The 14738-nt window shown below is 41.9% G+C and overlaps 1 protein-coding gene across 1 annotated transcript; it reads left to right on the top strand.

The window, feature by feature from the left end:
• Window positions 1-10133: 10133 nt before the first annotated feature.
• LOC112261035 lies at window positions 10134-12476 on the top strand. Its single transcript, XM_024436393.2, has 5 exons — window positions 10134-11053; window positions 11182-11356; window positions 11532-11824; window positions 11944-12110; window positions 12399-12476. The coding sequence occupies exons 1-5, from the start codon at window positions 10303-10305 to the stop codon at window positions 12474-12476; spliced, it is 1464 nt and encodes a 487-aa protein (XP_024292161.2). The 5' UTR covers window positions 10134-10302.
• Window positions 12477-14738: the final 2262 nt, after the last annotated feature.

Raw genomic sequence — 14738 nt, 5'->3', positions numbered from 1 at the left:
AACCGGAAGTGCCTTAAATGATGTCATAGTGGCAGTTTCCAAGGGTTAAAAAGGTCAGATCTTTTCAAAACTTCATATGTGTGATTAGGCAATCCCCATAAACTGTAAGTCAGTCATTTCTCCCAACAGATGTCAAAGAAAAGCTCTCACACACACACACAGCAAGGATGGAGTGACAAAGTGCGGTGCTTAAAGACACAGAGAGCAGGCAATGGCATTACCATAATCCCTAGGCCGTGCCGAGTTCAACGAGATATCCCGCTTGACCGTAGCTCGCTTGCATTTTACAACCATATTTTTATTTTTGGGTTACCAGGTGCCTATTTTAAACAGTCCATAAAGCACTCAGGGCGGCCCCCATGGATAGAGGGTCGTAGTAGGGTACTCCCATAGCGGGCATGGACAATAGGAGTCCCGGTAAATGCATTTACAACCATATTTTTATTTTTGGGTTACCAGTTGCACAACAATGCACGTGCATTTGCAATATGATTCTATAGTGAAAAACACACACAAATGGACATGATGAAATCAACACAACGAGTGATGGAAAGGAACAACTATCACTGCTCGGCCATCCTGTGTTCATCAGGCCAGTCAATTTTGCATTTTTGAGCATGTCAAATTTCATATGGTAAATGCCCATTGAACCATATTGCAAATGCACGTGCACTTGCAATATGATTGTATGTGAAAAGACATCACAAAATGGACAGGATGAAGTCAACACAACGAGCGATGGAAAGGAGCAACTATCACTGCCAGGCCATCCCGAGTTCATCTGGCCAGTCAATTTTGCATTTCTGCATGATTTTTGAGCATGTCAAATTTCATATGGTAAATGCCCATTGAACCATATTGCAAATGCACGTGCACTTGCAATATGATTGTATGTGAAAAGACATCACAAAATGGACAGGATGAAGTCAACACAACGAGCGATGGAAAGGAGCAACTATCACTGCCAGGCCATCCCGAGTTCATCTGGCCAGTCAATTTTGCATTTCTGCATGATTTTTGAGCATGTCAAATTTCATATGGTAAATGCCCATTGAACCATATTGCAAATGCACGTGCACTTGCAATATGATTGTATGTGAAAAGACATCACAAAATGGACAGGATGAAGTCAACACAACGAGCGATGGAAAGGAGCAACTATCACTGCCAGGCCATCCCGAGTTCATCTGGCCAGTCAATTTTGCATTTCTGCATGATTTTTGAGCATGTCAAATTTCATATGGTAAATGCCCATTGAACCATATTGCAAATGCACGTGCACTTGCAATATGATTGTATGTGAAAAGACATCACAAAATGGACAGGATGAAGTCAACACAACGAGCGATGGAAAGGAGCAACTATCACTGCCAGGCCATCCCGAGTTCATCTGGCCAGTCAATTTTGCATTTCTGCATGATTTTTGAGCATGTCAAATTTCATATGGTAAATGCCCATTGAACCATATTGCAAATGCACGTGCACTTGCAATATGATTGTATGTGAAAAGACATCACCAAATGGACATGATGAAGTCAACACAACGAGCGATGGAAAGGAGCAACTATCACTGCCAGGCCATCCCGAGTTCATCTGGCCAGTCAATTTTGCATTTCTGCAGGATTTTTGAGCATGTCAAATTTCATATGGTAAATGCCCATTGAACCATATTGCAAATGCACAGTGACCTTGCAAAAGTAAGAAAACATAAACAAATGGACATAATGAAATCACCATATTTTTATTTTTGGGTTACCAGTTGCACAACAATGCACGTGCATTTGCAATATGATTCTATAGTGAAAAAACACCACCAAATGGACATGATGAAATCAACACAACGAGTGATGGAAAGGAACAACTATCACTGCCAGGCCATCCCGAGTTCATCTGGCCAGTCAATTTTGCATTTCTGCAGGATTTTTGAGCATGTCAAATTTCATATGGTAAATGCCCATTGAACCATATTGCAAATGCACGTGCACGCAATATGATTGTATGTGAAAAGACATCACAAATGGACATGATGAAATCAACACAACGAGTGATGGAAAGGAACAACTATCACTGCCAGGCCATCCTGTGTTCATCTGGCCAGTCAATTTTGCATTTTTGCAGATTTTTGAGCATGTCAAATTTCATATGGTAAATGCCCATTGAACCATATTGCAAATGCACGTGCACTTGCAATATGATTGTATGTGAAAAGACATCACAAAATGGACAGGATGAAGTCAACACAACGAGCGATGGAAAGGAGCAACTATCACTGCCAGGCCATCCCGAGTTCATCTGGCCAGTCAATTTTGCATTTCTGCATGATTTTTGAGCATGTCAAATTTCATATGGTAAATGCCCATTGAACCATATTGCAAATGCACGTGCACTTGCAATATGATTGTATGTGAAAAAAGACACATCACCAAATGGACATGATGAAATCAACACAACGAGTGATGGAAAGGAACAACTATCACTGCCAGGCCATCCTGTTCATCATCAGGCCAGTCAATTTTGCATTTTGCATGATTTTTGAGCATGTCAAATTTCATATGGTAAATGCCCATTGAACCATATTGCAAATGCACGTGCACTTGCAATATGATTGTATGTGAAAAGACATCACAAAATGGACAGGATGAAGTCAACACAACGAGCGATGGAAAGGAGCAACTATCACTGCCAGGCCATCCCGAGTTCATCTGGCCAGTCAATTTTGCATTTCTGCATGATTTTTGAGCATGTCAAATTTCATATGGTAAATGCCCATTGAACCATATTGCAAATGCACGTGCACTTGCAATATGATTGTATGTGAAAAGACATCACAAAATGGACAGGATGAAGTCAACACAACGAGCGATGGAAAGGAGCAACTATCACTGCCAGGCCATCCCGAGTTCATCTGGCCAGTCAATTTTGCATTTCTGCATGATTTTTGAGCATGTCAAATTTCATATGGTAAATGCCCATTGAACCATATTGCAAATGCACGTCAATATTTTATGATTGTGCACTTGCAATATGATTGTATGTGAAAAGACATCACCAAATGGACATGATGAAATCAACACAACGAGTGATGGAAAGGAACAACTATCACTGCTCGGCCATCCTGTGTTCATCAGGGTCAATTTTGCATTTTTGAGCATGTCAAATTTCATATGGTAAATGCATTGAACCATATTGCAAATGCATGCACTTGCAATATGATTGTATGTGAAAAGACATCACAAAATGGACAATGAAGTCCACACAACGAGCATGGAAAGGAGCAACTATCACTGCCAGGCCATCCCGAGTTCATCTGGCCAGTCAATTTTGCATTTCTGCATGATTTTTGAGCATGTCATTTTTATTTTTGGGTTAAGTGCCCATTGAACCATATTGCAAATGCACGTGCACTTGCAATATGATTGTATGTGAAAAGACATCACAAATGGACAGGATGAAGTCAACACAACGAGCGATGGAAAGGAGCCACATGCCAGGCCATCCCGAGTTCATCTGGCCAGTCAATTTTGCATTTCTGCATGATTTTTATTTTTGAGCCAGTTGCACAACAATGCATGCACGTGCATTTGCAATATGATTCTATAGTGAAAAACATCACCAAATGGACATGATGAAATCAACACAACGGGTGATGGAAAGGAACAACTATCACTGCTCGGCCATCCTGTGTTCATCAGGCCAGTCAATTTTGCATTTTTGAGCATGTCAAATTTCATATGGTAAATGCCCAAGGGTTAGAAAAGTCACATCTCTCCAAAACTTCATATGTGTGACTAGGTAACCCTCCTAAACTGTAAATCAGTCATTTCCCCCAGGAGATGTCAAAGAAAAGCTCTCATACACACACACAGCAAGGATGGAGTGAAAAACTGCGTTGCTGAAAGACACAGAGAGCAGGCAATGGCATTACCATAATCCCTAGCTGTGCCGAGTTCAACGAGATATCCCGCTTGACCGTAGCTCGCTCGGTCTGGGCGCAGCGACCATTTGAAAAGTAGGCCCAATATGAAGCCTGCCCCACAACGTCATTTGCTTTTGGGTGACAGCGGCAGAACCGTTAGGTTTAGAAGGAAAATTCAACCACAGGAATGTTCCTAAGGTCCTTCCGATCCGTGCAAGCCTAACCTTGACCCTGTGGCATTAACCCTTGACAGTTAAAAGAAGGTGTTTACATCAAACAGTTTGCATTGACTTCTCTCCCCATAGGAATACATTGCCTGCACCCCTAAATTCAACCTGGAGTCTATATGGGTTATGAATGCCGTATGAACCTGTCTTCGGTAACAGTCCATCAGGCCACTATGAGGTCTACCTGTGTTGATTCTAAGCTTCCTAGACCAACCGGAAGTGGTTCAAATCCCCCTAAAAGTGTATATCCATACCCTGCCTGCAGTTTGATAGACATAGTGCATTCAACCCTGTGTAAATCAGTCAATTCTTAACGTAAAGACTTAAAACTCAGGATTCTGTAACAGCATACCCCAATGAGGATATGTGTTGACTTATAGCTTCCTGTGCCAACCGGAAGTGTCATAATTGGTGTCTCAGGGGCTGTTTCGAGGGGTTAAAAAGTCAGATCTTTCCAAAACTTCATATATGTGATTAGGCAACCCCCATGAACTGTAAATCAGTCATTTTTCCCATAAAATTTCAAAGGAAAAATAAATCACACTAAAACACAACTTGGAAGGAGGGACGTATTGGGGTGCGTAGAGACAGACAGTGACTGCAATAGTTAGCTTTGTTCGAGCTAAAAAGAACCGTCAGACCTAGAGTTCCGAAACTTTAGAAACCTGTTCTAGACCTCAGGTCGATGGTGCGTGGTGAGTTAGGTGGCTCTAGAAGGTTCTCGGACCGAGAAACAGCCTCGTACATTTGCAATGATTTCAATTCATTTTGACCATTACGAAAATGTCGACATTTAGAAAAGTCTCAGAGACGCAAGGCTAGGTGCATTGAAACCGGCTCGGCCCATAGAGACAGACCCCAACGTTTCTGTCCGATAGCTCATTCAAGGACCCCGTAGCAAGGCATGGAAAAAAGTGGATTTTCAGCACCAATTAGGGTTTTACTCGGGCACCGAAGGACCTATCGAGCCGAAACTCGGGATTCGGGGTCGCCTCACATAGGCCTTCACATAATGTCCGACCTGGACCCGCAGCTAGAACGTAACTATGTGTTTTACGTTTTTATTATGTTTTAAACCGAAGGCGCTGTGAATTATGGGCCTGCTCTGACATATGTGATAGTTGGCTTCTAAATGAGTAGGAAAAAGTGGGTTTGGTGTTAATTGATATCAGTTTGGTGTCATAATGACATCTAATTGACTGATGGACACTGACTTGCTAGTTGACTTTTGTACATTTGCAATGTGTTTAAACGGAGAGGGACCATCACCAAAATGGCATTCTGAAATCAACACAAAAAATGGCATCACCATAGTCTCCAGACTGTGCCGAGTTCAACGAGACGCCCCGCTTGACCGTAGCTCGTTCTGAGTGCAGCGACCTTGAAAAAAAAGAAGGCCCAAAATGAAGCCTGCCCCACAATGTCATTTGATTTTGGGTGGCAGTGAGAGAACCGTTAGGGTGAGAAGCACAATTCGACCTCAGGTACGTTCCTAAGGTCCTCCCGATCCGTGCAAGCCTAACCTTGACCCTGTGGCATTAACCCTTAACAGTTAAAAGAAGGTGTTTACATCAAAAAGTTTGCATTGACTTCTCTCCCCATAGGAATACATTGCCTGCACTCCTAAATTCAACCTGAAGCCTATGTGGGTTATGAATGCCTTATGAACCTGTCTTCAGTAACAGTCCATCAGACCACTATGAGGTCTACCTGTGTCGATTCTAAGCTTCCTGGAGCAAACGGAAGTGGTTAAATTGACCCAAAAGGTGTTTTGATGTACATGACCCCATTCAACACTGTTCAACACTGTGTACGTAGATAGGTCAATTCTTAACTTAAAGACTTAAAACTCAGGATTCTGTAGGTTTCTATGTCAGTCAAGACATGTGTTGACTTATAGCTTCCTGTGCCAACCGGAAGTGCCTTTAATTGGGTCACACTGTCTGTTTTGAAGGGTTAGAAAAGTCACATCTCTCCAAAACTTCATATGTGTGACTAGGTAACCCTCCTAAACTGTAAATCAGTCATTTCCCCCAGGAGATGTCAAAGAAAAGCTCTCATACACACACACAGCAAGGATGGAGTGACAAAGTGCGGTGCTTAAAGACACAGAGAGCAGGCAATGGCATTACCATAATCCCTAGGCCGTGCCGAGTTCAACGAGATATCCCGCTTGACCGTAGCTCGCTTGCATTTTACAACCATATTTTTATTTTTGGGTTACCAGGTGCCTATTTTAAACAGTCCATAAAGCACTCAGGGCGGCCCCCATGGATAGAGGGTCGTAGTAGGGTACTCCCATAGCGGGCATGGACAATAGGAGTCCCGGTAAATGCATTTACAACCATATTTTTATTTTTGGGTTACCAGTTGCACAACAACGCACGTGCATTTGCAATATGATTCTATAGTGAAAAAACACCACCAAATGGACATGATGAAATCAACACAACGAGTGATGGAAAGGAACAACTATCACTGCTCGGCCATCCTGTGTTCATCAGGCCAGTCAATTTTGCATTTTTGAGCATGTCAAATTTCATATGGTAAATGCCCATTGAACCATATTGCAAATGCACGTGCACTTGCAATATGATTGTATGTGAAAAGACATCACAAAATGGACAGGATGAAGTCAACACAACGAGCGATGGAAAGGAGCAACTATCACTGCTCGGCCATCCTGTGTTCATCAGGCCAGTCAATTTTGCATTTCTGCATGATTTTTGATGCATGTCAAATTTCATGATGGTAAATGCCCATTGAACCATACTTGCAAATGCACAGTGAAATTTTCTTTGAAAAAGTAAGAAAACATAAACAAATGGACATAATGAAATCACCATATTTTTATTTTTGGGTTACCAGTTGCACAACAATGCACCTGCATTTGCAATATGATTCAATAGTGAAAAAAACATCACCAAATGGACATGATGAAATCAACACAACGAGTGATGGAAAGGAACAACTATCACTGCCCGGCCATCCTGTGTTCATCTGGCCAGTCAATTTTGCATTTCTGCATGATTTTTGAGCATGTCAAATTTCATATGGTAAATGCCCATTGAACCATATTGCAAATGCACGTGCACTTGCAATATGATTGTATGTGAAAAGACATCACCAAATGGACATGATGAAATCAACACAACGAGTGATGGAAAGGAACAACTATCACTGCTCGGCCATCCTGTGTTCATCAGGCCAGTCAATTTTGCATTTCTGCATGATTTTTGAGCATGTCAAATTTCATATGGTAAATGCCCATTGAACCATATTGCAAATGCACGTGCACTTGCAATATGATTGTATGATTGTATTCACCAAATGGACATGATGAAATCAACACAACGAGTGATGGAAAGGAACAACTATCACTGCTCGGCCATCCTGTGTTCATCAGGCCAGTCAATTTTGCATTTTTGAGCATGTCAAATTTCATATGGTAAATGCCCATTGAACCATATTGCAAGTGGCAATATGATTGTATGTGAAAAGACATCACAAAATGGACAGGATGAAGTCAACACAACGAGTGATGGAAAGGAGCAACTATCACTGCCAGGCCATCCCGAGTTCATCTGGCCAGTCAATTTTGCATTTCTGCATGATTTTTGAGCATGTCAAATTTCATATGGTAAATGCCCATTGAACCATATTGCAAATGCACGTGCACTTGCAATATGATTGTATGTGAAAAGACATCACAAAATGGACAGGATGAAGTCAACACAACGAGCGATGGAAAGGAGCAACTATCACTGCCAGGCCATCCCGAGTTCATCTGGCCAGTCAATTTTGCATTTCTGCATGATTTTTGAGCATGTCAAATTTCATATGGTAAATGCCCATTGAACCATATTGCAAATGCACGTGCACTTGCAATATGATTGTATGTGAAAAGACATCACAAAATGGACAGGATGAAGTCAACACAACGAGCGATGGAAAGGAGCAACTATCACTGCCAGGCCATCCCGAGTTCATCTGGCCAGTCAATTTTGCATTTCTGCATGATTTTTGAGCATGTCAAATTTCATATGGTAAATGCCCATTGAACCATATTGCAAATGCACGTGCACTTGCAATATGATTGTATGTGAAAAGACATCACCAAATGGACATGATGAAATCAACACAACGAGTGATGGAAAGGAACAACTATCACTGCTCGGCCATCCTGTGTTCATCGGGGCAATCAATTTCACATTCCTGCAGCATTTTTATAGCATGACAAATTCGTGATGGTACCTGCCCATTGAACCATATTGCAAATGCACAGTGACTTTGCAAAAGTAAGAAAACATAAACATAATGAAATCACCATATTTTTATTTTTGGGTTACCAGGTGCCTATTTTAAACAGTCCATAAAGCACTCAGGAAATCCCCCATGGATAGATGGAAAGGAGCAACTATCCCTGCGGGCATGGACAATAGGAGTCCCGGTAAATGCATTTTTTGACCATATTTTTATTTTTGGTTAATGCCAGTTGCACAACAATGCAAATGTGCATTTGCAATATGATTCTATAGTGAAAAACATCACCAAATGGACATGATGAAATCAACACAACGAGTGATGGAAAGGAACAACTATCACTGCTCGGCCATCCTGTGTTCATCAGGCCAGTCAATTTTGCATTTTTGCAGCATTTTTGAGCATGTCAAATTTCATATGGTAAATGCCCATTGAACCATATTGCAAATGCACGTGCACTTGCAATATGATTGTATGTGAAAAGACATCACCAAATGGACATGATGAAATCAACACAACGAGTGATGGAAAGGACTGTGTTCATCGGGCATTCAATATTGAATGACCGGTAAATGCATTTTGGAGCATATTTTAATTTTTGGGTTAAATGCCATTGCACATGTTCAAACCTGCAACAGGTGCACAGCAATATGAGTATCCATCAGAACATGTTAAAATGTCCATAATCACACAGGACGGCCCCCATGGAAAGAGGGCCGTCACTGCCAGGCCACTCCCATATCTGGCAGTCAATTTTGCATTTCCGGAAATGCATTTAGGACCATGTTTTTATTTTTGGGTTACCAGTTGCACAACAATGCATGTGCATTTGCAATATGATTCTATAGTGAAAAACATCACCAAATGGACATGATGAAATCAACACAACGGGTGATGGAAAGGAACAACTATCACTGCTCGGCCATCCTGTGTTCATCAGGCCAGTCAATTTTTTCTGCATTTTTGAGCATGTCAAATTTCATATGGTAAATGCCCAAGGGTTAGAAAAGTCACATCTCTCCAAAACTTCATATGTGTGACTAGGTAACCCTCCTGAACTGTAAATCAGTCATTTCTCCCAAAGATGTCAAAGAAAAGCTCTCACACACACACACAGCAAGGATGGAGTGAAAAATCGTTGCTTAAAGACACAGAGAGCAGGCAATGGCATTACCATATTCTTGGCATGCCGAGTTCAACGAGATATCCCCATTGAACCATATTGCAAATGCACTGACCACAGTGATTGTATGTGAAAAGACATCAAAATGGACAGGATTTGTCAACACAACGTAATCTCATGGAAAGGAGCAACTATCACTGACCGGTGATCCGCAGGGTTCATCTGCAAAAAAATTAGTTCATGTAGCTCACTTTTGACCGGTCAGACCGCAGGAACCGTGCAAAAACCATTATTCATGTAGCTCACTTGGTCTGAGCATAGGGGCCATTTAAAAAAAGTAGTCTCATCAATGTGATTGTTTTTAATGGGAAAATAGAGAATTTGACTATGAGATGACAATATAGTAGTTTGGGGAGTATTTTCTATAATAGAATGTATTTGACTACAAGCAGAGTAGGGGCCTCATCCTGAGCATTCTCAAATGGAAAAACACAGAGTTTGATCATGTGCTGACAGAGAGAGAGGGAGGAGTTTGGGGAGTGTTTAAAATGAGAAGAGTGATTTTTTTCTAATAGGCTGCATTTCACTTTGAGCTGACAAGGAGATGAGCATTCTAGAGTGGTGAGGAGTGGTTTCATGTATATTTATGAGTATCAATTAAGCAGCCAGAAGCATTGTACTTTCTTTATTGCTTAAGGGATTGTGTTAAGTTTTTTATTTACTTTTATTTCCCTTTTCAATAGAATAGCATAGAATAGTATAGAATAGTATAGATGGCTCCAGTGCGCTCATGTCCAATATGCTATAAGGTTGTGATTGGCTTCAGTCAGCACCTTAGGTATGTACACCTTGTGAGGAACAGTGAGGAAAGGGTACTCCTTTGTAGGTGGCAGTCGGGCCGCATCAATGTCAGGCAGGAGCCGTGTCCAGTGTCAGGATGCTCCACACATCTTAGCAGACTAGACCGGCATATAGACTCCCACTCAGAGCTCAACAGAGCACAGAGGAGACAGGTTTTAGAGGACCTTAGGAGACGGCTGACGATGGAGAGGCTGGCGGTGTTGAGGGCATCGACCCCTGCCATCCCAATGGCGACAGATTTAGATATTGTGGAGACTGTAAGGAAAGAAGCGGAGGAGGAGGAAATGTTATGTTCACCTACAGAAGCAGAGGAGGAAGTGGACTGCAAAGAGGATTCCTGCCACTGCCATGCACCAATCCTGCGACTGAAAAAAGCTGTGCAAGAGAGGGATGAGGCACTGCATACAAGAAGTGAGACCAACAAATCCATTAAAGAGGACAACCTGAAGTTGATCTCTGATCTGCAAAGGGTGAGGAAGAAGTACCAGCTGCTGAAAAGGCAGATGGGGATTGGCATGGTGAAGGCCCTCAACTTTCAGGCAGAGTCAGACACAGACACAAAGCAAGAGGAGCAGGACCAAGCTACAGGTTCAGGGGACCAGAGAGAGGAGCCTACAGTGTCCGGATCTAGCTGCAAACTGATCTTCCCGGGTTCTGCTATGAGTAAGTACTGTTTCTTCAAATAGTGACAAGAGTTTGTGTTTGAAAATAATATGATAAACCACCTGACTGATTCATGTAGCCTCATGAGATTGTAATTCTAGTCTAAAATGTTATGTTTTTTTGATTAGGTGTGTTTATCGAGGGATTCAGGAAGACCTGTGAGGGCCCTAATCCAAATTATAAGCTGAGTGAAAATTGTGCCTCAAAGGTCAAGAGGGTGACACAATTTTTAAACTACATGGCGAAGAATGAGACCTACCAGTCCTCTCTCATTTTCCTGACAGACCATGACAAAATAAGGAAGTAAGCAGAATTATTTTTTCTCTGTAGCCTCACAAGCATTAACCAACAATACAGTATTTAATTGTATGATTTGTGTGTTCAAGCCATCCCGTAGGCCAGTCAACTTTGCATTGTGTGTGTGTGCAAATGTGTGTGTGTGTGTGTGTGTGTGTGTGTGTGTGTGTGTGTTTTTTAGATGGGTTCAATTCCTACAGAAGAACAAGGCAATCACCACAGTCAACCACTACACCTTGACTATTGGTGCATTTCTTAAATATTCTGAGGAGACCCCTCCACCTGGCTGCCGGTTGACCGTGAACCAATGGAGGGGGATCAACCGGTTGATGAAGGGCATTAGCAAGTCCATGAGACGACCAGTTTCCCTTCACCAGGTAAAGGTGAAGGACAACAAGGAAGGCAAGGTTGTGTCCAAAAAGAGCCTGCTGGAGTGCCAGTCTCTTGCCAAGGCAAAAATCCCTCAAGTGCTGAGTAAGTTTTTCTCAATCTGTGATGTCACTGTTTTTACACACTTATAGACGTCAGAGATGTATAGAATGCATTATGGAGTGGGATTATGAAGCTGCCTTTTTTTATTTTCATGTTCACAGAAACATTGGAGGAAACAAGGACACAGAGGAATCAGTACCGGTTTTATGGGTACCTGTGTGCCTACTTTACATCCATATACGGCCACAGACCAGGCCTATATAAAAACATGTTGGTGAAAGAGGTGGAGGAGGCAAAATGTGACCAGTCTGGGGTGTATCTGATCAATGTAAGTCTATGAAATACAGCTGGCTGTGTTTATTTGTTTGTTTGCTTGGTTGGTTATCTTTGGAAACAATTGCAGGAGCGAATGTGTTTTTTTGTGCAAATTCTCTGTTGCAATTTCTATTAGGTGGGGAAACAAATCACAAATGGACGATGAAATCGGATGGTCCAGATGTGACAAAGGAGGAGTACAGTTGGTTTTCCGACTTCCTCAAATTCAAGCACTGTCTCTTAGGGGAAAGAAGGCCCAGCACTTTTTGAGCATGTTTTTCAAAATTCCACAAACACTCAGATGAAGAACCTGCCTGCCAACCTGAGGGAGGTGTGGAAGGAGATGGGTCTCCGAATGTCCTTCAGTTCACTGACCTGAGGACCAAAATCCATTGTCACTCATGTAGGTCAGATTAGATAGGAATCTTGACCATTATTGTAAGATCCTATTCTATTTTGAAGTAATATCAATAATATCATATAGGTGCATTGTGTGTGTGTGTGTGTGTCTTACAGGTAAAAACATGCTCCCAAAGGTTGACAGGGAAAGGGTGGCCAACTTCATGTGCCAAAAAGACATTTCAGACAAATATTATGCCATGAATTTAAATCAACCCACAAATGAAACCAGGGCACTCTTTGAGGCTGCACTGAAGGGGGAAGACAACACAGTCGCCTCAGAGAACCAGCCCTCAACCTCAGGAGAAAGAAAGCAGAAGGTGAGAACGTAACTATGCCTCCCTTCCGCAATAGCACCACCCCTGAAGAGACCAAGGTGATGTAAAGGAGTCTGGCACGTCCTCTGGGGACTGGAAGAGGAGGAAGAGGATGAAGATGAGGAACAGAATGGAAACTTCAAATGTTTTTGGTGTTATGGCCAGACAACCTCAGTAAGATTAGATTTTCTGACAGGACACATTCGATTATCAAAATGTACTTGTAAATTTGTCAAGTGTTTAATTCTGAGATATATCTAATTTGTGTTTGCTCTGAAAGAACACAAAAAAGGTGACCAATCCTCAGGTGGAGATGCAACTTCCCCAAAGAGGAAGCAGCATCTGCAGACGCCACATGGTGGTCGCCATCAGCCCCATGCTAGTCTCACCCCCCAAAGTGAAGCTCAAGTCCCCCACCATCCCCATTGTCACATTAAAAGGGATGCAACAACTAAACTCAAATAAAGTCCGACTAAAAAATTCAATTGCCTCAAGGAGGTTAAAGCTGCAGGAGAAGGTGCAAAAGGGAGGAGGGGATCCCTGATGCAGCTCGAAGGAAGGGGAGCCGACCAACAACAAGACTTCCTCTTCCAAATAGTCATGTAGATTGTTATAGACTCTCACATTTACACTGTTCTGATTTTGTTTGGTTTGATTTTCAATTTTGGTGTGCTTATATAAATTTTAGAAGTGTAAAATGTGTCTAATTTAGTCTAACTGTCTGTTCAATTTCCTATTTTGGTGTGATTCTTTATAATGGAAAGGTTTGTTCTGTTTTACTAAATAACTAGTGAGTAATTCTTTGTGTTGTCAATTTTTAAGGTTTATTTTAGTTTGTCACTTATGTCAGTGTTAAACATTCATGTCTTGTGTTGTTGTCTGTGAAATGACAAATATTTAGGCATTATTGGCACTGTCATATGTTTACATTGAAAAGTCACATCTCTCCAAAACTTCATATGTGTGACAAGGTAACCCTGCTAAACTGTAAATCAGTCATTTCCCCCAGGAGATGTCAAAGAACTATAAACACACAGCAAGGATGGAATAAACACTAAAAACACAGAGAGCAGGCAATGGCATTACCATAATCCCTAGGCTGTGCCGAGTTCAACGAGATATCCCGCTTGACCGTAGCTCGCTCGGTCTGGGCGCAGCGACCATTTGAAAAAGTAGGCCCAAAATGAAGCCTGCCCCACAATGTCATTTGATTTTGGGTGACAGTGAGCAGAACCGTTAGGTTTAGAAGGAAAATTCAACCACAGGAATGTTCCTAAGGTCCTCCCGATCCGTGCAAGCCTAACCTTGACCGTGTGGCATTAACCCTTACAGTTAAAAGAAGGTGTTTACATCAAACAGTTTGCATTGACTTCTCTCCCCATAGGAATACATTGCCTGCACCCTAAATTCAACCTGGAGTCTATATGGGTTATGAATGCCGTATGAACCTGTCTTCGGTAACAGTCCATCAGGCCACTATGAGGTCTACCTGTGTTGATTCTAAGCTTCCTAGACCAACCGGAAGTGGTTCAAATCCCCTAAAAGTGTATATCCATACCCTGCCTGCAGTTTGATAGACATAGTGCATTCAACCCTGTGTAAATCAGTCAATTCTTAACGTAAAGACTTAAAACTCAGGATTCTGTAACAGCATACCCCAATGAGGATATGTGTTGACTTATAGCTTCCTGTGCCAACCGGAAGTGTCATAATTGGTGTCTCAGGGGCTGTTTCGAGGGGTTAAAAAGTCAGATCTTTCCAAAACTTCATATATGTGATTAGGCAACCCCCATGAACTGTAAATCAGTCATTTTTCCCATAAAATTTCAAAGGAAAAATAAATCACACTAAAACACAACTTGGAAGGAGGGACGTATTGGGGTGCGTAGAGACAGACAGTGACTGCAATAGTTAGCTTTGTTCGA

This window comes from Oncorhynchus tshawytscha, unplaced genomic scaffold (genome assembly GCF_018296145.1).
Source record: "Oncorhynchus tshawytscha isolate Ot180627B unplaced genomic scaffold, Otsh_v2.0 Un_contig_2780_pilon_pilon, whole genome shotgun sequence".
Classification (NCBI taxonomy): domain Eukaryota; kingdom Metazoa; phylum Chordata; class Actinopteri; order Salmoniformes; family Salmonidae; genus Oncorhynchus; species Oncorhynchus tshawytscha.
This window is presented reverse-complemented; position numbering and strand designations above follow the sequence as displayed.

Excerpts from the sequence above, each read along its gene's own strand:
- LOC112261035 (XM_024436393.2), top strand. The coding sequence starts at position 10,303 with ATGGCTCCAGTGCGCTCATGTCCAATATGCTATAAGGTTGTGATTGGC. Across the intron at positions 11,054-11,181 it reads CTTCCCGGGTTCTGCTATGA|GTGTGTTTATCGAGGGATTC; the intron begins GTAAGTACTGTT and ends TTTTTTGATTAG. Across the intron at positions 11,357-11,531 it reads GACCATGACAAAATAAGGAA|ATGGGTTCAATTCCTACAGA; the intron begins GTAAGCAGAATT and ends TGTGTTTTTTAG.